At 44.8% G+C, this 27,706-nt stretch overlaps 1 protein-coding gene across 1 annotated transcript in view; it reads left to right on the top strand.

Annotated features, from left to right (window-relative positions):
* Positions 1 to 16,931, top strand: part of TNFAIP8L3 (TNF alpha induced protein 8 like 3) — a 76,717-nt gene extending 59,786 nt beyond the window's left edge. The window contains exon 2 of the mRNA XM_075006638.1: positions 11,050 to 16,931. Coding sequence (XP_074862739.1) covers positions 11,112 to 11,612 — 501 coding nt within the window. The 5' untranslated portion in view covers positions 11,050 to 11,111 and the 3' untranslated portion in view covers positions 11,613 to 16,931. The remainder of the gene's footprint in view (positions 1 to 11,049) is intronic.
* The last annotated feature ends 10,775 nt before the right edge of the window (positions 16,932 to 27,706 follow it).

The following is a 27,706-nucleotide window of genomic DNA, read 5'->3' as shown; positions in this document are numbered from 1 at the left end:
CCTGTTAGCAAGTTCTTGGGGTTTACCCACCATTGCAGGGATTTGCGCACCTCTGCTGTGGGCGACACCACCCTGTGAACGGTGTGTGCTGCCGGTTTGTATACGCTCGCCAGCCAGTGCTGCATGCTGCGCATATGTAACTTGGCGTTCTGTACTACGAACGTCGTCGCTGCCATGTGGCCCAGCAGCTGTAAGCACGTCAGGACCGGCACCGTAGGGCTGAAGGTGATGACCTGCACGAGGGAGCCGATGGCCCAAAAGCGAGTCTCTGGTAGATATACTCTCGCTGTAATAGAATTTATGCGTGCCCCTATGAACTCTATGTCCTGTGTGGGGTCTATCTTTGATTTTGCCAGATTGATAACCAGGCCGAGCGAAGAGAACGTGCCTGCTGTGACGCGTATCATGCGTAGTACCTCCTGCTTCGAGGCCCCTTTGAGTAGGCAGTCGTCCAGATACGGGAATATAAATACCCCCTGTCTGTGCAGGTAGGCTGACACCACTGCCAAGGTCTTGGTGAAGACTCTGGGGGCCGAGGAGAGGACAAACGGTAGGACCTTGTATTGAAAATGTTCTTTGCCTACCATGAACCGGAGGAATCGCCGGTGAGCCGGATGGATAGTTATGTGAAAATACGCGTCTTGTAAATCGAGGGCTGCGAACCAATCTCCATCATCCAGTGCCGTAAGGATGGAGGCGATTGTGATCATCCGAAAGCGTTGCTTGCGCAGGTACCGGTTGAGGCCTCAAAGATCTAAGATGGGCCTCCAGCCTCCTGTCTTTTTCTCCGTGAGGAAGTACCTCGAGTAGAACCCTTTTCCTTGCAGTTGCTCCGGCACTCTTTCCACTGCCCCTATGAGCATGAGATGGTCTACCTCCTGTTTGAGCATCGCTACGTGGGAGGCCTCCTGGAGGTGGGGCCTGGGTGGAGGTCGTGGCGGTGGGAGCGACTGGAAGGGGATGGCGTACCCCGTGGCTATGATCTCCAGCACCCATTTGTCTGTGGTGATCCTTTGCCACTGGTTGTAGAATGGTTGGAGGCGATGGTGGAATAGCCGCTTCGGATGACCTTGTGCGATGGTAGTGATGGCGCAGCCCTGGATCTGTGTGTCAAACTTGTGGCCTTTGGCCCTGCCCCGAGGATGCACGGCTCTGTTGTGAACGTCGCCTGGGAGTTCTGTACTGCTGGTGCTGTTGATGTCGCCCTTGCTCGTAACCCCTGTGGTACTGGGGACGCTGTTGCTGGTACTGGTACTGTCTTTGTTGAGGGTAGTACTTTTTCTTTCTGTATGGAGGGGTGTAAATCCCCAGGGTCCTAAGTGTGGCTCTTGAATCTTTACTGGAATGAAGGACTGAGTCAGTTGATTCAGCAAACAGCTTCTGCGAGTCGAAGGGAAGGTCGACTATCTTTGCCTGCAGATCCCTCGGTATACCCGAAGTCTGGAGCCAGGACCCCCTTTGCATCACCACTGCCGTAGCTGTGGAACGTGCTGCTGTGTCCGCAACATCCAGGGCGATCTGAACTCCCGTCCTCGAGGCCGCGTAGCCTTCTTGCACGATGGCCTTGAGCACCGGTTTCTTGTCCTCTGGAAGCGAGTCCATGAGGGAGGTTAACCTAGTGTAGTTGTCGAAATTATGGTTCGCTAAATGCGCTGCGTAATTTGCCATTCGCAACAGTAGAGTGGAGGAGGAGCAGACCTTTCTGCCGAACAGCTCTAGCTTCTTGGCATCTTTGTCTGTTCCCCTGTCCTGAATTGAGATGTCTTTGATCTTTGTTGCGACGGCTCCACCACCAAGGAATTTGGTTGTGGGTGGCTGAACAGGAACTCCATGCCCTTCGCCGGCATGAAATATTTCTTATCCGCTCTCTTGTGGACAGGCGGAATAGTCGCAGGGGTCTGCCATATCGTAGTGGCGGACTCCAAGATTGCTTCATCAAGCGGTATTGCTATTTTGGAGGAGGCCGGAGGTCTCAGATTTTTGAGGAGCTTATGGTGTTTCTCTTGCACCTCTGCTGTCTGGATGCTTTGCGTGAAGGCCACCCTCTTAAACAGCTCTTGAAACTGTTTGAGATCGTCCGGAGGATGGACGTCCCCTGGGGCCGTAGCCTCGTCCGGGGAGGAGAGCGAGGAACCACTGGGGTAAGCCTCTCTGGACCCTTCCGGTTCCTGTTGGTGATGGTACACCCTCTCGCTAGAGGCTTGCGAGGGAAAATCTCAGGGTTCCATAACCAGTCCCCCCTGAGATACTTGAGTCTCTGTCCCCGTTCGCGATTGCCCTCGGGGATACGAGATCGTCTGTGGGGATCTTTCCCTAGTAGATTGCCGGTGGTGTCTATGCCCCGCGTGATAGGGGCAACCATGGCAATATAGGCACTGTTCTTGGGAAGGTGACTTAGACCACTCCCTTGGTGCATACCCTCTGCGTCTGGGGGAGCGAGATCGTCAAGAGATCTGGGACACTGAAGAGAGTGATTTTGGATCGTATTCCAGCGGCTCAAACCCCAGGAAGGGTGAAGGTGGTCCCAGCCAGGGCGAGGCTGGTTGTAAAAATGGAGACGGGGGCTCCGGGTAGGCTAGGGGGGACCCCTGCCTTCTGGTTGGAGTCTGCAGCATAAGCGGAGGGCTGAAAGAAAGCAACTCCGCAGCCCTGTCTGGAGAGGGGCTGCGGTGCCTCGTTTTGTGTGCAGCCTTCCCCCTCCCTTGAGGAGGTAACTCCGCCCCCTGGCGTGTAGGGGATCTCGGCCCCATCCGCGCCGTGCTCGGCACGCTCATGGGCGGTGCTGCACGGGCGGTGTCCTCCGGTGCCTGCAGGCTGCGTGCCTGCGCACTCTGCACCGCCGGTTCCCCGGGGGTCGGTGCCACTGCTTGCGGTGCCGCCGGTACCAGCGCTTGTTTAGCCACCACCCTGCCTGCGGTGCGGGGCGGCTGTTTGATTATCGGAGGCTGAGCCGCTTCCACGTGGCTCTCCATGCCGCCGCCGATCAGCTGTTGCTGCGGCTGGGGGCTGTGCGCTCCTCCCGTCCTGCTCGCTGTTGCTGCCGGCAGGGATCGGGCTGGGGAGACTTTCCTCCGTTTTTGCGCTGATGGGGTGAGGGAGGCGGCTTTCCTTTTATGGGCCCCGGAGGGTCCCTCCTGCTGCGGCCGCTCCGGCATGTCTGGCTGGAGGGCCTTGTCGAAGAGCAGCATTTTAAGCTGCATCTCCCTGTCCTTCCTTGCTCTGGCTGTTAGTTTTGCACAGAAGGAGCATTTCTGCGTGACATGGGACTCCCCCAGGCACCTTATGCAGAGACTGTGCCCATCAGACGCTGGCATTGCCTCTCGGCAGGACTCACATTTCTTAAATCCTGAAGAGGACATTGTTGGTGAGTCTTTCAGTTGTTAATCGGTACTTAGCACCTTCTCTGTGCTGTTTTTCCCCTTCTCCGATAGCCTGCCGTGGCAGGAGGGCTGATGGCCCTAGGCTCCTGGCTTCCGGTGTTCCGCTTGTTACTGGGACTGGACTGAATGCCGTCCCGCTTGTTGTTGTTGTTATTTTTCCAAAAAAAAAAAAAAAAAAAAAACTGGCTAACTTGCAGTAGCCTCAGAACTTGAAAACTTTAAAGAAAAAAACAGTTAAAACCATTGAATACGCTAACTTGGCCTTAGCCTAGTTCGGATTCCGTCTGCAGCCGACGGCGGTTAAGAGGAACTGGCGGGGACCGGATCGCGCACGTGGCCAGGAGCGCGCAAGGGAGCGGCACGCGCCGGCGCATACGCGGTCCGGCAGAAACTGCTTGGAAGATCCGATCTGCGGCGCCGGGCGAGCCCGACACCTATTGTGGAGCACCCACGGGGACACTCGAAGAAGAATGCATGCTTATTTTTACTGTGTGCCATTGACTGAGGCTACAGAAATAATGTGCTCCTTGAATGTTTATATACAACATGACCACGTGCACATACACACAGGCTTGTGTGCACAGAACAGGCTGCAACCACATTTGCAGTGAATCAGTTCTGCAATGACACCCAACCAATCCAACTCATTACCTTTCAGAGGAGTTGGACCGAGTCCCAGTGAAGGCCAGGGCAAAGAAGATGGCCTTGCAGATACTTAGGCGAAAGGCTATATCAGAAAATCCATCCATGATGAAGTAATCTGCATAACCCAAAATGTATAATTTATAGAAACACTAGAACTGGAAGGGACCTCAAGAGGTCATCCAGCCCAGTCCCCTGCCCTCACAGCAGGACTAAGCACCATCTACACCATCCCTGTTAGATTTTATCCAACCTGTTCTGCAATATCCAATAATGGAGATTCCACAGCCTCCCTGCGCAATTTATTCCAGTGTTTATCCACCCTTACAGTTAGGAAGTTTTTTCCGAATGGCCAACTGTGACACTATTGGATTTTTAAATCAAATATGAAAGCCATTTCTGTGATTATTGTATTAGGTTGCACCACATCTTGGGCCAGGTGGCCCAAGTGAGGTGTCTAATGAAAGCTGGTAATGCACTCACTCTGCCATGTTTGTATATAAAGTTATAGATACTGGCTTTATACCTGAACTAGAAACATTTTAGTGCTGAGATTCACAGTACAAGGTGTGATCACCTCCCCAGGCAGGTGACATGGGCTAAACAAAGGAACAGATGCCTGGAGACTCAGACTTCGATTCCATATTTTATGGACATGGACTGGGACACGCTGGCTAGCCCAGTGATCAATGGCAGAGTGCCATGGCAGGTCACCTGGTCAGGTGACCCTCCATTGCCTATGGAAGAAGAAGAAAAGAAATTTCCCCCCCCTTCACATGGCAAGCTATAAGATGGCCCGGCAGTGACCATCTGTGTTTTCCATCCTCGTGAACTAAGCCTATGGGGATTGCGGCTCATCCCTCCTGGGGTGTATTTTCAGAGACCTGCCAGAAATCAAACATATAACACTGCTGGCCTGCATCAATACCTGTAATTGATGTACATAATGTACCACTAACACTCTCTCTCTCACTCTTTTCTCTCTTTGTTAATAAACCTTTAGATTCTAAAGGATTGGCACGACATGCTGTTTTGGGTAAGATCCGAGTATATATTGATCTGGGGATGTCCCTTATCTCTTCGTGGGGGCAGAAGAATCTGTGGGTTTGGTTGTGGGGCTTCTGGCTGGCGGAGGTATATTTGTGACAGGTCTCATTTGCCTGAGTAAGAAGGAACTCACAATTTGAGCTGTAAGTGGGCCCCATTTTAAGCAATTTACTTAGGATTGGTTCCATCAGCTATGCCCAGAACCACCCTCCTCACCCATAATGTTACACCAACTTAAACTGCAGCAAGGAAGGTGCAGACAAGAAGTCCATTGCTTCTTGTCCTATCTTCAGAGGTTAAGGAGAATATTTTTTCTTCCTCCTCCTTGTAACACCCTTTTAGGTACTTGAAAGCTGTTACCTTTTTCCTCTCAGCCTTCTCTTTTCCAGATTAAGCAAACCAAATTCTTTCAGTCTTTCCCCATAGGTCATGTTTTCTAGACCTTTCATCATTTTTGTTGCTCTTTTGTGGACCCTCTCCAATTTATCTACATCTTTGCTGAAATGTTTATCCAATGGCTACCATTGTTTCCTATTATTTATTTCTTAATTTTCCCTGATGGGTAAAAAGAGGCTGTCTAAGACTAGGAATTTTAACAGTAGCTGTGTGGAATAATCCTTTTTTAAAATACCACTCTTTATTCAGTAGTTATCAAATTAAGAGCTGTTTGCACTAATTCACATCACATTTAATTCAAATTGAGTCCCTCAATATGGGGTAAAAAAGAACACCCACACCTACCCATCAAGCCCTGGTTAATTATATAGTTGCATGATGCAGCCAAGGAGGAAATATAATGTTTAGAAATTCAAAGCTTTGATATCTGCCATATATTTTTAAATCAGCAGAAAGTAGCAAAAGTAACTGAATGGACAATTTTGGAATAGTCAGAAACATATCAAATGTGTTTTTGTATCAGATCTTTAGGAGAGTGAAATAATTCTCCAGGAAAACAATTTCTAATTCACTGTAATCCCAGAAGCATGTCCTCAGTCTTTGGGCTTGTCTACATAGCAGAGGATGTCTTCTTTCAGAAAAAAAGCTCCCCCCTCCTGGAGAAAAACCACCACCACCCCATAGCAGTCACACAGCTAAGCAGGATAATTCAAGATAAGAGGGCTTTTCCCTCCAAATAATTACTCCTGCTTTGCAAACTTCAGCCAACCTGCCCCCGCCTCCCCCTTCAAGGTTGAAAAAAGGAGTGTGTGTGTGAACAAAGCACAGCTAGTTTTGGCTCCTTTTGCAGTGCTGTGGGTGTGAACTGTGGTAGTAAATGAGAATGCTCCATTTCACAATGCGCTGGGGTTGTGTGAATGTGATTTTTCCAACATTACTTATTTTGATGTTCTAATGTCTAAATAAGTAATGTTGAGAAAACCCTGGGAGTGTAGACATAGCCTGTTTTGAGCAGAATCCAAAATAATGAGACTCAAAATACCCGAGACATGAAAAAGTGCTCAGTCTGTGTGAGCACCCCAAAACTAAGAACCAGCCTCAGGAGGGTCATCCCAGTGTAAAGACAATCCTCTGGCACTGTGGTCTGATGCAACAGCCTGTAGTGCCAATTCACACATTTCTTGGGGGGAGCACAAATTCTAGTTTCCCCTCGTCCCCAGCAGGGCCCCTGTGCCCGTTCCTGCTCAGACCCTCCTTTCTCCTGTAGTGACCCCATGTCTGCTTCAGCCAGGAAGTCTTGCCCCCCTCCTTAGCCACAAAGCACATGAGCTGGTGCTGCCTGGATTTGGGTTCTGACTGAACCGCGCTGCACTCCCTGTGGCCTGGATCACACCACCAGTTGGCCTAGCTGGATGGATGGGTGGGTGGCCAGGCCCAATCTGAGTTGTGTTGCAATGCCGTGCACTAGACCAGCGTTCCACAACTGGTGCATTGTGGCACACTGTGCCTCAGAGCCACACACCAGGAGTGCTGTCTGCCGCTCTGTGCACACGCCCCCTCCTCGGTGGAAGAAGAGCATGGCGGCGGCGGCAGCGGGGAGGTGCCTCTGGTGAGTCTCTAGCAGCAAGTTAGAGTGGGGGAGGCTGGGGGTGCCTGGCTCTGGGGTGAGGTAGGGAAGGGGGATTGGGTTTTATTTCATGGCACACTCATGAGTGCTGAAGTGTGTCACACGGTGATAAATGTGCTGATCACTGCACTAGATCACAATGCCACTCACTGAAGTTTGGCTGAGCTCTCCTTCCAGCCCAACAGAGGAGACCAACTCACGTGTCAGTGACATTTGACCACATCACTGCGGGGATGCTCTGGACCACTCCAGTAGCTAAATCAGTATGATGGTTGTCCCAGCTCCACAGCCTACAGGATTTTAAGCAAGTGCAACCCCAGTCAGCCAGCCGTCCTTAATTGGCATCACTCATAGCAGCTCCTTACCTGCGTCCGTGGCTGAGGTTACTCTAGACATTATTGACTATGTAGTTTAGAGCTACCTTCAGTCCAGTCATTGGAGAAATTTCAGGATTATTCTTCTATCGGGCTTTCTCCAGTACTGGAATAGGTCTTTGGGGGCTAACCTAGTATCCCTCAAGAGCAGCAGGCTCTGAGAATCTGTCCCATTCCAACAGTTCAGTACTGTTACAGACAATGAAACGATAAGCTCCTGAACCATCATTTGTTGGCAACTCCACAACATGTGCATTAGAGTTAACCTGATCTTCTAATGGCTGGAGCAAGAAAGTGAATGGCCCTGAGGTGGGCCAGAGGGGAAAAATGTACAGGTATTCAGCTGGTAGGGACAGCTGCACATTTATGGAGATTCAGGACTCGACTTAGCAATTGAGAGCTACTACTGTGTAAATGCTACAGGGCAAGGACTAGGCCTTTTTGGATTTTGTTCAGCTGTTAGTATGTTATAAGTGCTACCAGAAACACAGTACTTACTCCCACCTCTCAGAGCAGCACTTTCTGCTGTCCTGCACACCGTGGTGAATGTTACAGTACCCCGTCTGCTGAGCAACTGACTTATGAGAGAAAGAGGGAGAAAGATGAAAAAGAAGCCTCATCTCATGATCACGTCTTCATCAATTCTCTATTCCTTGACATTTCATCTCTGTTAGAGGGAGCTAATGTCCCCTCCACAAAGTACCCCACAAGAGTTACCCTGGAGCTTGGTTTGTGTGTCAGTGAGAGCAGAACTCTGCTTATTTGAAGTTTTGTCTTAGAGTCCTCCAGCCTGCTAATTTAGAGCCAGATCCTGTGCTTGGGTATATCCAAAGTTTAGATGAGTGAGGGTCCAGTTGCCTGTGGAAGGAATACATCCTCCATGGCCAGAAAGAAGCAGTTTCATAGATACTACTGGACTGCTACAGTGTGAAACATGAGCTGCGCATCTTCCCCCGATTTCTGGTTCAATGCGTCTTCACTCCCCTCACTTTTGGTGTATCTTATCCATTTAGACTTTACACTCCTGGGAAGTGGGACAGCTACTATGTGTTGGCTTTGCAGAATGGGACCTAATCTCCACTAAGGCTTCTAAACTCTATACTGTAATTCAAAGAAATAACTAGATGAAAATAGAGACAAGGCAGGAGGCAAGATTCTGTTACTAAAAGTGACCGTGCTGTTGGCTACCTCTGAGGTTCACTGGTTCTTGACTTGTGCCCACTTATCACTGCTTTACCACATAGACCAAACTGCTTGTGTGTCACATATAGGCTGTGTCTAGACTAGCCGCCAACTTCGAAGGGGGCATGGTAATTAGGGTGCTGAGAAACTACTAATGAAGTGCTGCAGTGCATATGCAGCACTTCATTAGCCTAATTCTCCCCCACAGCAACTTTAGGCTACGTCTACACGTGCACGCTACATCGAAATAGCTTATTTCGATGTAGCGACATCCAAATAGTCGATTTCAATGAATAATGTCTACACGTCCTCCAGGGCTGGCAACGTCGACGTTCAACTTCGACGTTGGGCAGCACCACATCGAAATAGGCGCTACGAAGGAACGTCTACACGCCAAAGTAGCACACATCGAAATAAGGGTGCCAGGAACCGCTGCAGACAGGGTCACAGGGCAGACTCAACAGCAAGCCGCTCCCTTAAAGCGCCCCTCCCAGTCACAGTTGCACTAAACACCACAAGATCCACAGAGCCGACAACTGGTTGCAGACCCTGTGCATGCAGCATGGATCCCCAGCTGCAGCAGCAGCAGCCAGAAGCCCTGGGCTGAGGGCTGCTGCACACGGTGACCATAGAGCCCCACAGGGGCTGGAGAGAGAGCGTCTCTCAACCCCTCAGCTGATGGCCGCCATGGCAGACCCCGCTATTTCGATGTTGCGGGACGCGGATCGTCTACACATGCCCTACTTCGACGTTCAACTTTGAAGTAGGGCGCTATTCCCATCCCCTCATGGGGTTAGCGGCTTCGACGTCTCGCCGCCTAAAGTCGATTTCAACTTTGAAATAGCATCCAACACGTGTAGCCGTGACGGGCGCTACTTCGAAGTAGCGTGCACATGTAGACACGGCCTTAAAGTGCTGGCTTGCGTGTAGCTGTGAGTCCTTCAATGTGCCTGAACTATTTCCAAGTCCCTTTACTCCTCAAAATTTTCTAAATACCCGCGGCTACACACAAGCCGGCACTTGAAAGTTTCACACTTTGAAGTTGCCACGGGGTGAATTAGCCTAATGAAGTGCTGCACATGCACCATAGCACTTCATCAGTAATCTCCCAACACCCGAATTCCCATGCCCCCTTTGAAGTTGGGGGGCTAGTCTAGACACAGCCATAAACACTCCAAGCACCATACCACAGAAGCAGCAATCACCTATCTGGTTATTCTGTACAGCTAATTAATTGCCTTTTATTTTTCCACTGTAAACACTTCTCCCTCGCTCCCACCCCCACCCTCCCAAAAAAACCCAACCACCACCACTTTATGCTGAACAAGAGAGTATGGCAAATATTGCAATCTTTAATTCCATTGAAATACCTTGCTGAAAGAGAGCTAAACATGTTTAAAGTGAAGTACAGGCTTAAACAACATGCTCAATGACAGTCAGATTATGTAAATTAATACAGCCATGTGGGTGTAAAATGCAAGATATACAGGTTTATGATGGTTATATAAAAAAAAAAACTACTCATCCTTCTTCTGCAGGAGAAATTCTTACAAAAACTTTACTCTGTAATGATAGGTTTTGTTGTCAATATGCCAAATTTGAGAGTAAAGACACATACATTTATAACAAGAAGTCCTGGGGCACCATATAGACTAACAGATGTTTTGGAGCATAAGCTTTTGTGGGCCAAGACCCGCTTCATCAGATGCGTCTGTTAGTATATCTGTTAGTCTATAAGGTGCCACAGGACTTCTTGTTGTTTCTGAAGATACAGACTAACTCGACTTCCCCTCTGATACGTATACATTTATGTTTATGGAGCTGTGCCCTCAACTTTTTTAAATGCTTCCTAATTATATCAAGTATGGAGCAATAGCGACACCCTGTGACTGTGCCTATAATTCTTCATGGGCCCTGTATTTCTCAACCACATTTAATCTTAGAGTCTTTGACAGCTATTTACATCTCTGTGCACATTGTCTAAACAAAACTTTTTCAGCTGGGGAAGCTTTCATTTTAAAGCTTTGTCTATTTTGAAAACCAAGACTATGCATGGAGTTTTAATGCTTGCAAAGGATTAAAGGAATTTATTCAAGATATAAATTTACATCAGCTACACCATCCCTCTAGACCAGCCCCTAATTTTAGGAATCAAGAACTGGGATATTGACACGAGCTTCTGAAGCTATGAGAACTGATGTGGGGGGCGAGGGGGGGGGGAACAGTATTGAAGACATGACCTAAATTTGCATTTCTAGTGCCTCTGTCCTTGGACAATTCCCTGAACGTGTCAGCCGTAGACACCTTATATGCATGACTAGCAAACAGCCTGAATTATTAGTTAATTTACCACTACAAATTATTTCCAAGTACAATTATTTTTTTCCCTCCTCTGCAATAGGTCCCGATTGTTTCAGTTCAAAGAACCTTGCGCTGCAAGCACAGAAGAAGATCCTGAGTAAAATGGCTACCAAAACTATGGCTAACATGCTCATCGATGACACAAGCAGTGAAATATTTGATGAGTTATATAAAGTAACTAAAGAACACACAGGGAACAAGAAGGAAGCTCACAAAATTATGAAAGACTTGATTAAAGTGGCAATAAAAATTGGGATCCTCTACCGAAACAATCAGTTCAACCAAGAAGAGCTAGAGATTGTCGAAAAATTCAGAAAGAAGCTGAATCAGACAGCCATGACGCTCGTCAGTTTCTATGAGGTAGAATACACCTTCGATAGAAATGTTCTTGCAGGACTTCTGAACGAATGCAAAGACCTGGTGCATGAACTGGTAGAGCGACACCTGACACCCAGGTCCCACGGGCGTATCAACCATGTCTTCAACCACTTTGCAGATGTGGAATTTCTCTCTGCCTTGTATAGCCTTGATGGGGATTGCCGACCTTACCTCACAAAGATATGTGATGGAATCAACAAACTACTTGATGAGAAAGTCCTCTGAAACTTTGCCTTTTGTAAAACAAAGCAAACTCTCTCCTAGAACTGCAGCAAACTAGCCATACTTGTCGAGTTGTGGCGAAGCTTGTGAGCTTCCTTCCTACCATCCTCCTGCTACACAGACTTAATCAGAAACCATCATATGCACACTTGGCTTGTCATGAAGGAAAAAAAAAGAAAAAAAAACACACCAAGAAAGCTACAACGGGGAATTCTCAGGTCACAGGAATTTCATCCTTTTCAAAGAAAAGGGTCAACGGGGATGCTGATGTTCATTATGCTGAACAAGATCACAGTACATCATGAACTCGGTATCTGTGTTGGGTCTTGTTGTGTGACAGTGAACCTAAACTCAATACATATGGCAGTGTCAGAGATAGAAGGGGAAAGGCAGAAGAGTGTTGCATAGAACTGACCGCCCCCCCCAAACACCCAAGTATATGTTTTTATTATTCCTAAAAAAGAGTTGAGGCTCAAATGGGATGTGGGCTCTGGAGGGGCACAAGTTCTGTCCCTTCAGTAGCAGTGGGAACAGATATGAGAGCCCACTTCCAATTTGGCAGGTGACTATAATGGAGAAGAGAGTAGAGAAGCTTCTTTAAGAAGCATGCGCCTATCGGTGACTGTTGCTTTGCGTCTGGGAAGAGAAGTGAAAAACTTGTGCTTTTGGTTCTGAAAAACACCCACCAACTAAGGTCAAACATAATGAAGAAGCTAAATAATGGCATACAACACTGGCTTTAATAACAGGGGTTCCCCCAGGTTCAGGCCTTGCACACCGGCCCACCACATAGGCTTAGATTAGAGGGCCATGCTACTTCCTCTGCAATTACTGTTTTCAGTACGAGAGCATAAATATCCTGCTGAAGAACACCATGACACCAGAGCTGGACACCTGAGGCGAACACTGATAACTGGTACAGTGAAGCCATTCCTTCCTTCTCCATTGAAACACCATTTCCATCTGTGAATAGCAGGCAGTCTCAAAAGACAGTATACAATGTATGGAACAACTTTTCAGCCTTGGCTTCGTGTCTGTCCATTGTAATTAGTTGTGTTTACAGTCAAACAGTGACACGTGGTAAGCAGGGGTCCCAAGCTGGTATTTTCACAGTGCCATCTAAGTACTGAACATCTGCAGCTCTGTAACTAGGCTTGTTAACATGGGAAACTTACAAGCATCACCAAGAACCTGTTGTAGCTTATCCTGATACATGTTTTTAAAAAAAACACTGAACGAACAGACCAATCAATACCTATCACAGAACTAGGAAGAACTAAAGATCTTGCAGAAAATTTACAGTGGCTGCAACAGCAGAGCTGTCCAGGTGAGAGTCTGGATTGTATAAACCCCAGACTAGGACATCACAAAACAAAGCAGCATGGTCTAGTGCTTAAAACAACTAATTCCAGCTCTGCCACTGACTTCTGTGATCTTTGATAAGTCACTTAGCTTTTGTGTCCTGATCCGTAAAGTTTTCTCCTTTGTAAATTACTCCTGAAGTTATTCAATAAAAAAAAAAAACACCACACACCAGGTAAGAATTTAGCATTGCTCTTAAGAAAGAATGAGGAAAGGTTGGTATCAGTATTGCTCATTACTCATCTAAGGTAAGCTCTCTCTTTTGAAAGCAGAGGGAAATATGTTACTGATTTATCTGAAAGCCAACTTTGTTGTGATTAAATCCTCCAAAAGTCAAATTGTTAATGAGTTTCAATCTTTACATGGGCACCCATTAATTTACATGCTCTATCTGCAGTGGAGCAGAGCACCTCAGAATGTGTAGGATGTATGATAGGACATACTTCAAGGCCTCCTGGAAGCAAGTCAGTCACTGAAATAAGCCAAAAGTGGTCAATCTATGCAAACTAGTTGGTTTACTCAACAGAGATGGGTGAGAAAATTTTCTTGTCCTGAATATATTTGAGAGTTCAAAATATTTTCCAATCTCAAATCAGTGCAAAAAAGACATTTCAAAAACATCTAGGAACTGGAAAAAGCAGATTTCTGTTTTAGGGCAATTCAAATGCTTCAATAAAGTTTACTCTTAGTTTAAACAGATTTTTTTTCAGGCTTATTAACTTAAACATTCAAAACAAATAATTTTGAACCAGAAAAATCAAAATTTTTCACTTCCAGTACTTTTCTCAATATTTTTTCAAGATGGGCAATTCATTGAACCTGCTGCTGTTTTGTGGAAACTTTGTTTTGTTGAATCAGCATTTTCTAGCCCTTATGTGCTTTAGCGCCTTACGACTGGTAGACAGTGACCTCTATCAGTCACTAATCCACCAGCATGGTTATACAGCTAGCCAAAATCTCTGTTAAGTACAGTGGGATAGATCATGGAGTCACCAAGTCCTACCAGTTAAAGCTGGACAAGTTTATTTCCCCATATGTGCTGCCTTGATTGCATGACCTTAATGGTGGGGTCCAGAGTGGAGCCAATGGGGCTTCTTTCTATCCCATGCCTTGTGATATGAATAATTTGTGCCAAGGAGTAAGAGGGCACCATATATTTCCTGTCTTCTCTAGGCCAGTGGCTCTCAACCTGGGGGTCTTGAGGGTATTGCAAGGGGTCGACAAAAAAAAAAAAAAAAGACATAGAAAATAAGTTTTAGATACATTGTTAAGTTACAATCCATGATGATTTTAAATATCTTCCAATACTGTTATTAATTGCTGTCCAAAAATCTATTTTGTGGTTTCCTTTTCATTAAAGGAAGTGTATATAGCAGCTAGAATTGGCTTTGAGGGAGGTCTGTGAATGGTTTGGAGGGTGATGGGGGTCTGCCCTAGTGAAAAGGTTGAGAACCACTCCTCTAGACAATTGCATGCGGCAGGTTGAAATTTAGCCCTGAAGACCTGGTACTTAGGAGGGAATACACTAGAAAGAAAATCTATGCCAGTATCAAATGTTACTGTGTCTCCCTCTGTTTTGAAATTCTGTTAATTTTATAGCAATTCATCCCTGGCTTATGGTAGCATTGGAGTATATTTAAAACTTCTCCCTCCATGACAGCTCTAAAGATACCTTTGTTTGAAACAGTACTTTCCATTAGATGACACACGCGTGACAGATAACCTTGCAGACAGATGTCAAATTCCACACCAAATAGCGTGACAAAAATTACAAGCATAATTTTAAAATGCATGAAAAAAAAAACCTCATTTTTGTAAACTATTTGTTTACCTAAGCAATGCTTACAGAGCAGATCAGTGATCTCATCAGTATTACAGTGAATTGTTTTCACATGTAAATATTCTTCAAACACTGTAGCATAACAGATATTAGAACATTTTTTATACTTCTATCCTCTCTCCCCCTCATCCCCCCACACAAAATAAAACCCAAATGTGTCCTATGTTTTGCAATAACAATCCCATGGTTCCTTTATATAGTGCAATTATCCTTTGATACCCAGCTACCCCTGATTTGTACACTAAAGAGGTACAATTGCATAGAACAATCAGAAGCGTTCTTTTATCTCATCTTTGAAGATTACTTCAAAAGCCGAGGAAAACAAAAAAATGTTTATAACGGCAGCACCATAATGGCATGATTTTCTACCCACTTCTTTTGAGTCCATGAGGCATCTGCTCAGTACCAACTAAAGCGGACTGCCCTTCTGTTGCATCATACAGGGATAAAGTTTGGGCAGAAGGACTTCCAAGATTTGCCTTATATGATGAAAATACAGACCTTCACCAGAACCATATTTAATAACCTAAGGTCTGCCCCAGAACACTACTTATCTAACCAATGCTTTTTTCAGCATGTATCTCACACACAAATGCTAGTGCACAGAGCATATCAAAATTACTTGGGGTGGGGAAGATATTTTTTGAGCAAACTAAGTGCATGCATGATTTCTTTTTGGACAAAGTCAGAATAAAGCCACCATTCATAAAGGAGACCAGCTAAAAGAAAAAGGATATGCTGTGTATGTGGTTCTTTTTGTGTTGCATATATCAGGAATCAGAGTCTGATATTTTAGAAAACAGTCAAATGTCTGTCATTTTATTTATATACTTTAGTAGCCTTAAAGTGGAAGAAAAGTGTTTTCAAGTATTTCTCATACTTGTATATTCTGTATATTCATTGTTTACTTTTATACTGGTGGCTTGGTATGTCATAATATTTGCTATGATCGAGTCACCCATAAGGTATATGATGTATTGCCATAATATCTGTGGATTAAATGATTTGCGATTACTGTATTGCAGGTTGCCTTTTAGTTTTCATTTTACTACCCTGCCACAAGGTGGTCTACTCACCGCTAGGATGCAGCCGCCTCCTGACCAGTCCATGGATTAGCTTCACAAGGTCAATGCGCCTTCCCACAGTTGCACACCATCTTAAAATCCTTCTCATACTTACTCCAGGAGCTGCCTCTCAACCTCCTGGCCAGGTCACAAAACTATTTTCCCCTTTTGGGATATCAAGGCTTTCAAAGTGTCTCTCCACACTAGCAGTCTTAGGCATCCTCCCCTGATGCCACTCCATCACAGCTGGTAGGAGAACCCAGACCTGCCCTCTATTCCAAGTTCTAGCTCTGGGCCCCTCTAATCAGTGCCCAACATCTGCTCCTTCTTGGACCTTCCTGCATTTCCTCGAGCCCTTTCCTCATGTTTACTCCCTGCCCTGCCTCCTTTGCTCACTGCTCAATTCTCTCCTCCCCACGGGCCAGGGAGTAACTGTGAGCTCCCTATCACTGCAGCTTCCAGACCTTGCCACCTTCTCCCAGACAGAAAGTACAGACTTTTTCTCTGCTTCTAATTTCCTGTCCTTACAAATCTATCCAAACACTTTTCTGCAGCTGGGCTTCTCACTGATTCCTGTCTGCTGTGGCCTGTCACATTAATTAGCTCTATTCTCAGTCTACATTAACTATGCCAGGGCAAGGGTGGGGGTGAACAAACCAATCACCTGTGTAATCATCAAACAAAGTTCAGCGGCTAATGCAGAACTAGTAGTATCAGTTGCTATTTTAGCTCAAGCAAGGATTGTTAAAGCATCTGAGGTTATCAGTTTCAAGTGTCTCTCAAATTGCAACAAATGCCTCTGTGCGCACACATTTCAGCATACACTGTATAAAACAGTGTTTCTCAAGCAGGGTCGGAGTTCCATTGGGGGGTACATCCAATCATCAAGATATTTATCTAGTTTTACAACAGGCTCCATAAAAACACTAGTAAAGTCAGTACAATCTGGAAATTCATTCAGACACTGATTTGTTTCTACTGTTTCATATGCTGAAATGTAAGTACATATTTCTATTCCAATTCATTTATTTGCTAAGATGGTAGAAAGCCAGCAAGTTTTTCGTAATAGTTTTCTGTGATATTTTTGCATGTTTTTGTAAGTAAGTAGTTTTTAAGTGAGGTCTAACTTGGTGGTACAGCTGAAAAGGGTACAGCTATCTGGAAAGGTTAAATGGCACTTTTTTCAAAACCTCAGATTACACCAGAACCAGGTTTCTCAACCAGTGGTATACATATCCTTAGGGATATGCAAGAGATGTTTGGGAGTACTCTCTCTCTTTTTTTTTTTTTTTTTTTTTTAAAAGGGGTAGTTTATAAAAGAATGAAAAACACTGGTATAAACCAATATAAAATACATTTAAAAGTATCTCATCAGGGTTCCAAAGGCAAAAGTGAGGAAATACCAGAACAAAGACCACCTGCACAACCTTGGTTTGATCACTATTAGGCCAGGCTAATTATAAAATGACACTATTTTGCCCATAGGACCCCTGTCTCACTGAATGCACAGGATGGACAGCACTCAGATAATGGGCAGCTTATACAGTATTTTTTCTTCGCATCATTCAGAATGGCCACATGCCTTAGCTACTGTAGGCTATTCAAGCCCTGTTCTGCAGGCCAGATTGCTCGTTTCCCCAGAGGGGTTTCTGTGGCACTTCTCTCTGCAGGTCCTTAATGCTTCACAAACAGTCAGGCTCCTTGGCCAATCTCTCACTCCCACCTCAGCCCCCAGTGCGCCCTTCCTTCTCACTTTGCCTGTCCCCACTGATGCCGAGTCCCACACTCTCCCCAGGTTCCTTGCCCTATCTCAGTGTCCCAGGCCCCCAGAATATCAAAACGAGTCAGACCAAAGGTCCATGGAGCCCAGTATACTACCTTCTGATGCTACAGAGGGAGCAAACAGAACAGGCAATCGCAAAAGCGATCCCTCTCCTGACATCACTTTCCAACCTCTGACAGCAGCTAGGGATACTATTCCTGCCTACTCTGCCTAATATCCATTGATGGACCTAACCTCCATGAATTCATCAAGTTCTTTTTTGAACCCTGTTAAAACCCTTGGTCTTCACAACCTCCTCTGGCAGGGAGTTCCATGTGCCTATCATGCTCAGTGTGAAGAAAAACTTCCTTATGTTAGTTTTAAACCTGCTCCCCATTAATTTTACCTGGTGAGCCCTAGTTCTTTTGTTATGGGAACAAGTAAATAACTTTTCTTTATTCACTATTTCCACACTAGTCATGATTTTATATGCCTCCATCATATCCCTCCCCACCCCCACACACCTTTAGTCTCCTTTTTTCTAAGCTGAAAAGTTCATCTTTTCAATCTTTCTTCATATGGTGCTTGTTCCAAACCTCTAATCATTTTTGTTGCTCTTTTCTGAACCTTATCCAATGCCAATATATCCCTTTTGAGATGAGGTAATCGCATCTGTAGGCACTATTTGAGGTGTGGGAGTACTATTGATTTATACAGAGGCAATAAGATATTCTCTGTCTTTCCCTTTTTAATGATTCTTAGCATCCTGTTTGCCTTTAAAGTGTATTTAGTGTCCTCTGAGGTACACTGTATATAAAATCCAATTTGCAAAGATCGCATTGTCTTTGTTTCTGTAGCAACTGGTCAAAAACTGTCAGTCCTTAGTTCACAATAAAACACTGAAAGGAAGATGTCAGCTGTGTTCAATCAGCCTATGAATCAAAAGCCCACACTCTCGTAGTTAGTAACACAGAAAGAGCTGTGTTAGTCTATATAGTATAAAAAAAGCAGAAGAGTAGCACTTTAAGGACTACCAAAATAATTTATCAGGCGAGCTTTTGTGGGACAGACCCGCTTCTTCGGACCATAGCCAGACCAGAACAGACTCAATATTTAAGGCACAGAATATTGAGTCTGTTCTGGTCTGGCTATGGTCTGAAGAAGCAGGTCTGTCCTACAAAAGCTCACCTGATAAATTATTTTGTTAGTCTTTAAAGTGCTACTCTTCTGCTTTTTTTTTTTTGTTTGTTTGTTTTAGGTAGATTTAGATTTGCTTACAAAATAGCTTTTAAGAGCCAGGCTGAGCCATCATTGAGGTTTCATGCAAGGTATAAGACAGAAAAATATCCCAATTTTAAATGAAGTCCTGGTGGCTATTCCTGACCTCCAGGTAAAGTCTTTATCAGATCTATTCATCCTTATGAATCTGTGTTCCACTAGATTCTTAAGAAGAATAAACCCTACAAGTAGCTTGAGGGATACTTGGGAACAATAAATTACAAAGAAAAGCTCAAATGCAGGTGTGCACATTAAGTGCAGAATCACACCAGTACCATTTAGAAGGATAAATGCGTAAGCTTTAAATAGTCATATTGGAATATCGCTCATCTTGCAAATGATAGTTAAACACCTAACTCGTGCTCAGTTTGACGCACACTTCTCCTGTTCCCTGGTTTCAGTTCACAGAAGCTGACAACACATCTGTGCAGCAGGGAGTTAAGGAACTGGTACAGGAAAGAGTTCGGCTGGAGTGACTGCCATATCCAGCATATTCTACTTTGCTCTCGCATGAGATTACACAGCCTACCATGGTGACCGTAGCTCTGTAGCTGTATCAATAGATTCTAAAGAGAACATGGATGGGTCCTGGATATTATTTTTAAAAAAATTAATTCCCTCTCCTTCCACTGGCTGCAAATCTTTGTTTTGGTGAGAGAGACAGGCAAGAAAGAGGGGGAAATTACCAGAAGGAAAGGGAAATCCTGTGCCCAACCAGAGCTAAAATAATTGCAAGGTGAAATGCATCTAGCTTCTGTTGATCTTCACAATGGGGTTGCCCTCCTTTCACAGCATGGTAGCAGCTTCGGGCTTCTCCAGCAGATTTTTATACATATGACAAGTTTCTGCAACAGAAGTGCCCCTAAATCCTAAACTTGCACCAACTATATTGCTAAAACACAGAAGGCATTTTTAGAAATAGGGGTTGTTCTTCAGTAACTGCTGTTCTTCAGCACAGCCGCTCCAGCATTGAGCCTGCAGAACTCTAGAAAACTGCTGTATCTGCCTGGGGGTGGGCTAGAGTATCTTTGTACTACCAAGTCATCTAAATAGGGGAATACACTCCTCCAACACTAGATCTTTCTCCCTAGCCTGCAGAGTCCTGAAACAGGAACCATTATGAGGCACACAAGAAATGAGTTAGTAGTTTGAATGTACAGAGGCAACTTTTGGAGAACAGTTACTACTAAACCTTTGGGCATTCCCTTTGGTGGAAGACTTGCAAGTAGTGCCCCGCAGAAGACAGCAAGGTGTTCTAAGCAGAAATGGACTGTAGTACCTATGTACCAAACCGACTAATTCTAAAGCTAGCTAATAAGTCTGCACACATGAGACAGTTCAGTTAGAGATGTGCTCTCTTATATAGCTTGACATGATAGCTTCACCTTACTGCATTTCTGGCACCTGCTCACAGACACTGCTTACAGTTCAGTGAGATAGAGCTCTGTATCCCAACTCTAGAGGCACTGGCTTTCACACATGGACATACCCAGAAGCCCTTAAAGTAGACATTTAGTATAGAAACTGAGCTATGCCTCTGGTTCACACTATTTCAATAAAAAAAAAAATCTGAGGTTGGAACAGATTAGAGCTTGTAGCACTTTAAAAATAGAGAATTTAACAGGTAAGGCAAAATCTCCTTTGTCTTATAAAGGTTCAGGTCTCACACCCAGGACCGTAGTCTCAAGTGTCAGATACAAAATGTGAATTAGAGAGAGAGGGCTTTTAAAAATTGGAATCATATTATCTGGTAGAGTATCTATCAAGTGCTTTACAAATGACAAAATAAGGACCGAGTATTTTTTCTTTTCCCTACAGCAGTGCTGTGGTTGCCCCGTGAGAACTGTGAAGCCTGAAATACTTAAATTGTACCTGGAAACATACTGGAAGCCAGTGCAGCTGCCTGGGCACTGGCATAATGAGTTAGTTAAAACTTGGGCAGCCATATTCTAGACTAGCTGAAGACTCCTTAAAGGTAGCCCCTCTAGACAGTTCATTACAGTAATCCAGTCAAGATGTGACAGGAGCATGGATCACAGTGGTCGAGTCAAGCTTGTTCAGGAAGGGTTGCAGCTGGCAGATCAGATAAAGCTGCCCAAAAGCACTCCCAGCCACCAAAGGAATTTGAGTTCCAAATGTTAGAAAGGAATCCAGGAGGACTCCCAAGCTGCACAGCTGTTCTTTCGGGGGGAGAGTAACCCTGTCTAAAATGGGTACCATGCCACATTCTTCAACACATGGTCTCCTGATCCCCAGAACCTCAGTCTTATCTAGATTCAACTTCAGTTTATCAGACTTCACACAGTCCATTAGCACCTCCAGACACAGGTTTAGCTCAGTTACCACCATACCTGGTTCTGGGGTTACTAGGAAATAAATTTGGGTATTGTCAACATATTCATGGCACCATTCTCCAAAATGCCTTACAACCTCACCAAGAGGCTTTGTGTAGATGTTAAGCAGCATAGGGGACAAGATGGAATCTTGTGGGACTCCCCAGCACCATTGCTATGGAGTTGAATAACAGCAGCACCCTAGGTCCACCTTCTGAAAATGCCCTAACAAGTATGACCGGAACCACTGCAAAACAGTGCCTCCGATACCTAACTCCCACAGGTGTTCTAGGATACTATGCTCAGTGAAGATTACTCATGAGGCACTGAATTGAATATTCGGTGCCTCTTTAGCATTAGGACGCTTCCGGTTGTGGCTGGGCGCAGCTACATGGGGTTCCTTTTTGAAAGGACCCTGCACATTTCAAAATCCCCTTGTTCTTCTCAGTGGAGGGGAATAAGGGGATTTCGAAATGTGCAGGGTCCTTTCAGCAAGGACCCGTGTAGCCATGCTGAACAGCCAGCATTCGAAAGTGGCGCTTTCGAAGTGCCGTGGCCAGAAGCGTCCTAATGCTAATGAGGTGGTGAATATTCAACTCAGTGCCTCATAAGTAATCTTCACAATGGCCATTTGCATGGCCACTTCAAAGTTGTGGCCACAGCCTTAGGGGTTCTTTGGACAAAATACCTCCATGTAACATACCAACTTTAATGTTACAATCTGCTGGATCTGTATATTCTATTTTGGGGCACTGATCATTCTTCTGTGTGAAGTTTAAAATATGAACTGTAAGTCTGTTTTATAGTTGTGTGCTAATGAGAACCATTACACCTGCCCCGCACCCTAATAACTGGGTGATTAACTTAATGACTTGTAAACACTTATTTATACTGTAAATCTAGACAGCATTTGGTGCTAGAAAGACAAGTGACCATACCACCTGGTACTGAAAACCATTCTGATCCAGTGGTTTTTTTTCCCCATAGGGAGGCAGGGGTAGTTGTAGAACAAAGATGTCCTGCCCTATGGAAAAAATCTACCTTAGCAATGGGAAGCTCAGTTTTGTTTTCAGTCTTCCTTGGAATTCGCCTGAGGTGTCCTATGAGAAAACAAAAAACTATGAAAGGCTGTAAACCCAAATATGAAAAAACTGATCGGGTTTGAAGATTTTTACCTGACATGAGAACAGCTACTTAAGGGTAGGATTCCACATGAGACAGATTTCTTAGTGAAATTAGAACTAGCTATACGTGTTCATTTCAATTTTGATCTGTTTTCACTTATAGCCACTTAAATCCTACTTTTTTTATAATAGATGCTAGTGTAAATAATTGTTACATGGAGTAGGAAGGCCACCACTGTCTCTATCTCCCTTTCATAGAAAAAGGGGGCTTAACTGATGAGTGCCCTCTGTGCAAAATTTTTGCACAGAGGGAGATTTATTTAAGGTTTGGGGCATTGCTTTCCTGGGTGCTATGGCCTAGAACTGTATCCTCCTAAAACTAAAGTGGATCAGTGTCTGCATTGCTCTGCAGGGGAGCAGTAACCCCAATTCTGCCTTGGCTGGGAGAGGCCAGAGGACCTGGCCCAGCAAGACAGGGTGGTGGGGAGCCTCAGAGAGCAAGAAAGTGGGGGTCAGGGCATGATCAGCACACTGCAAAACAATCCCAAAAGGTATTGTGATCGCATCCCCTCGCACACATGCTACATTCTTTGTCACTGTTTTGTTGCGCTGAGGAAGAATAATCCAAAGGGGCTAGTACTCTGTCAATTCAGCATGTGGATTTTTGCAATTCTGTAAAAACAGGCACTCCTGTACTAGCTTGCTAACCCAACTCCTTTAAGTTTTATGTACACAAGGATTGTTAATATAAATGAAGAATTTTTCTGTCTTTTATTTAATCACTTGGTAGTGATAGTCTAGACCTACAGCCATTAAATGACAAAATCTCTCCGAGGGAATAATTCTTCAATGATATTAAATACCATTAGTACCACTGTTAAGGGACACAGCCTCAAAAGACTTATGTCCAGTGAAAACAGCTGTAAAACTGGGCTGGAGATTTTATTAGGTGCACATTATTATATTACAGAGAAGTGTAATCATAATGAGATTAATGCAATAGTCTTGGTGGACAATGTGAAAACAAAGGCAGTACCTTTTGTACATTCCTTTATATAACAAAGCCCTTGATTATTTTTCTCAGACTCTGCTTCTTCACAACTCAAAGTGAGTAACTACGAATATATTATACATATCAAGGTGGAAAAAAAGTAAATAAAAGGGAGCATCACACCTACAAGTAAACAGAAGGCATTACTTGTTTGTTTCATAGCTGAAGAGACTCAACCTTACATAAAAGAAATGATGAAAAATGCATAGGCCTGAACAGCTATTACTGTAACATTTTTACAATATACTGAACGTCCATTATAGCACCCAACTTTATTTACATTCTGTAGTAGCAGGGAACTGAAATAAGCTTTCCATCTATACAAACTGTCCAAAAGCATTAAATATACATTATTTAATGTATGTAGAATATTTACAGATGAGTGCATTTTAATATATCCCTCAAGTAAAGGGTACTGAAGTAGCAGTGACCAAAAGAGCTTTTATTATGTCATAATACTTGTGATATAAGACAATTGGCCAAAACTCTAAAAGAAATTACTAAAACAATATTTTAACCAGTGGTATATCAAAATTACATTTTGTATGATTTTATGAACATTTTTAAAAAGACAAAATAAAAACAATACTTCAACACTGATGGCTGCCCGATGAAATGAGAATACTAGGGTTTCTCCTAAGGCTTTCTTTTTCAATATAAAAAAGCAGCAAAAGGATAATGCAAATTATTGTAGAATTCCATTTCCTGTGTATGCTACACTTGCAAGCATTGTTTGTGCAACTGTAATTCTTCTAAGTTTAAAGAAAAAATAGCTACTTATGTAAAGTTGTGAAAATTATGTTTCATCTCCTATCTACATAAATGCAGACCACAGAAATCCAAGGCCTAGATAATGGCTTTTGGGAACACAAATGACAAAGAAAGGGAGAAAGAATGCAGACACACGCAGCATGCATGCCAGGCTCATTGGCTCTATTAAACCTTAGGGCTTGTCCACATAAAGCAACAACGTATGCTATATGAATGTGATTTTTAAAGCTCACTGACAGGTTAAGTATTAGCTGGTCCACGAAGACCTTGCTGGTGCACAATGGCAATTCCCCGAAGCACTTCCATGTAGTACTGTTTCAAACAGCACGAGAGTAAAACACACTTGAGAACTTTTCATGAGTACCAGATAGTGCACTTTAGAAATCAATTCCCCACCCTGGACATGGCTGCTCTGTGTAAACAAGCCTTTACAAAGATTCATAACCACATAATTTGGACAAAACCATATTATAAGCAGTAATTCACAAAGCCTGATACCCAATCTAGAGATAATTAGCATTATAAAAGAAAAACGGGAAGTAAAGTCAAATTTTCTGCACCAATTAAATACGAAGACCTGGAACTGTACTGCTAAGAGCTCCTTCATGTAGCTATGATAAAAATCAAATCCTAATATTTTCATCTGCTATCCTTTCGAAACGGATCTGAGATGTGCAGTTCTTCTGAAAATCATCACAGCCTTTGCCCAAAGGCAGATGAAGAGGGCTAAAATGAAAATGGCAAGGCGCTTCAGATCCCATACAAATGACTTGGGCTATGTCTACACTACACAACAAATTCACATTTATTAAATCCAATTTTGTAATGCTGGGTTTTATAAAGTGAAATGTGTGTCCTGCCTCCCTCCAAAGTTGTTAGTGCTGCCATACTAAACCACCAATGATAGACTTGCAGCAGTGCCTTATGAGACCCTATCCCACAGGTCTCTCTACTCCATAGCATTCTGGGCTTTTTCACTGGTGCAGTATGGGGAAAAAAGGTGCCCCGCAAGTGGTTGTGGGTATGTGATGTCATTTTCCCACATCGCATTGCCCTCATTCCCCTCCTCTGGAAAGCAAAGGGCCATTTTTTCAGAGGAAAAGCAGGGAATCCCAGGTGGAAGAAAACCACATAGGCTGGCTTCAGAAGGTGACTGAATCATGTAAACTGGTTGTTCAGCTGCTTTTCCCCCCATTGAAAGATCACCTTCCATTTGATCCATTTGAAATAATGGAAAGTATTGCCTTTAGGTACAACTTTTGCATAATCTGCCAACTAGCACATCAGGGAACTGTCAAACCCACATGCCAGAATGTGCTCTGGGATCACCCAAGAGACTGGGACATGTCAACTGGTCCCTCAGCTACTTTTCCCCATTGAAACCATACCAGGACAGCATGATACAACTTTTGCCTAATCAGCCAACAAACTGGCTCCACAGGACTAGGAAAAGCGCTGTTGAAGCATCCAGCTACTGGGCCACACCAACCGTTCCCTCAGCTAATTTTTCGCCCTTAAAGAAAACTACATGTCACAGCCTGTGGCTCCCACAAGCCAAATGCTTTGGGAAGGGAGATTACTGGAGCAGGGCCTGGAGTTTCCTGGAGGTGGGAACTAGCCACAAAAATCACTAGCAGTGTGGGCTGGCCCCACCAGAGGGTATATTAGGAGGAGGGGGAAGCCCCAGAAATCATTGGTGGTGCAGGCCAGCCCCCAAAGAGGGTTTATCAGGTGGGAACGCCACCCCAGAAACACATTGCTGGGGGGCTAGCCCCCAAACGGAAATTTATGGGAGGGCAAGCTAAGGGACCAGCTGACATGGTCCTTTCAGCTGGTTTCTGCCAGTCCCTGCTCCCTGCCCTGGCTCATGTTGCCTCTGAGGGGCCAGACTGCCCAGCACATGTAATTTTTGGGGGGAGGGGCAAGCTGAGGGACCAGTTGAGATGGTCCCTTCAGCTGGTTTCTGCTAGTCCCCCTGGCCTTTGGTAAGCCCCTGCAAACAGAACCCTTCACCCCACGCATGCCAGGACATGCTGCTTACTGGAAGCATGGTCCATACTGCACTGCCATCCCGTGGCTTGGTGGGGAGAGGGCTAGCCAGCTGGCACGGTGTTGCGGGGTCTACCCTGACATCTACATGGTGCCTGCGGGGGAGGAGGGGCAGCTCTGCCGAGATGTGAATTGCAGAAAAGAAGTTTCTCCAACTCTTCTGCCCCATGTCCTGCAAGATCCCCACAGCCCAGCCTCCACATGGCGTGGTGGACCAGGGTCTGGCCAGGCAGCCAAAAGGTGCTGGGGTTTCAGCCACATGGTCTTGTGGGGGCTACTGCTTGTGGATGTCTGATATCATCCCAGAGTGCAATGCATCTGTCGCTGGAAAACAAAGGGCCGGTCCAAGGAACTTCATGCCATTTTTCCGTCACTTTTCAAGAAAGCTTTCCCCTCACTCTACTGCACAGAGCTATCAAAGACACTGAACAGCCTATAGCTGTTGCACAGTGCATAATGTCCACTGCCCCACCAGTCACGCAGCATTTTATTGTTCTAAGAGAGTGGGACAATGTGATAGGTGCAGACATATCGGACGATGATATGGACGAACTGGAGAACAGGAATGCAGAGTTGCTGGCCACGCTGGATGCATGGCTTACATAGAATCATAGAAGAGTAGGACTGGAAGGGACCTCGAGAGGCCATCGAGTCCAGCCCCCTGCCCTCATGGCAGGACCAAGCACTTTCTAGACCATCCCTGAAAGCTATCTATCTAACCTCTTCTTAAATAGCTCCAGTGATGGAGATTCTACCACCTCCCTTGGCAATCGTTCCAGCGGTTGATCACCCTGACAGTTAGGTACTTTTTCCTAATGTCCAACCTGAACCTCCCCTGCTGCAATTTCAGTCCATTGCCTCTTGTTCTATCCTCAGAGGCAAGGAAGAACAAGTTCCCTCCCTCTGCCTTATGACACCCTTTTAAATACCTGAAAACTGCTATCATGTCCCCCCTCAACCTTCTCTTTTCTAAACTAAACAAGCCCAATTCTTTCAGCCTTTCTTCATAGGTCATGTTCTCTAGAACTTTGATCATTCTCGTTGCTCTCCTCTGGATCCTCTCCAATTTCTCCACATCCTTCCTGAACCGCGGTGCCTAGAACTGGACACAATACTCCAGCTGAGGCCTAACCAGTGCAGAGTAGAGCAGGAGAATGACTTCTCATGTTTTGTTCAAAACACACCTGTTAATGCATCCTAGAGTCATGTTTGCTTTTTATGCAACAGCATCACACTGTTGACTCATATTTAACTTGTGGTCCACTATAACCCCTAGATCCCTTTCTGCTGTACTCATTCCTAGGCAGTCCTTTCCCATTCTGTATGTGTGACACTGATTGTTCCTTCCCAAGTGGAGCACTTTGCATTTGTCCTTATTAAACTTCATCCTGTTTACCTCAGACCATTTCCCCAGTTTATCCAGATCCTTTTGAATTATGACCCTATCCTCCAAAGAAGTTGCA

Source organism: Carettochelys insculpta, chromosome 12, assembly GCF_033958435.1.
Source record: "Carettochelys insculpta isolate YL-2023 chromosome 12, ASM3395843v1, whole genome shotgun sequence".
Lineage (NCBI taxonomy): Eukaryota > Metazoa > Chordata > Testudines > Carettochelyidae > Carettochelys > Carettochelys insculpta.
The sequence above is the reverse complement of the archived record's forward strand: the minus strand, read 5'-3'. Positions and strand labels throughout refer to the sequence as shown.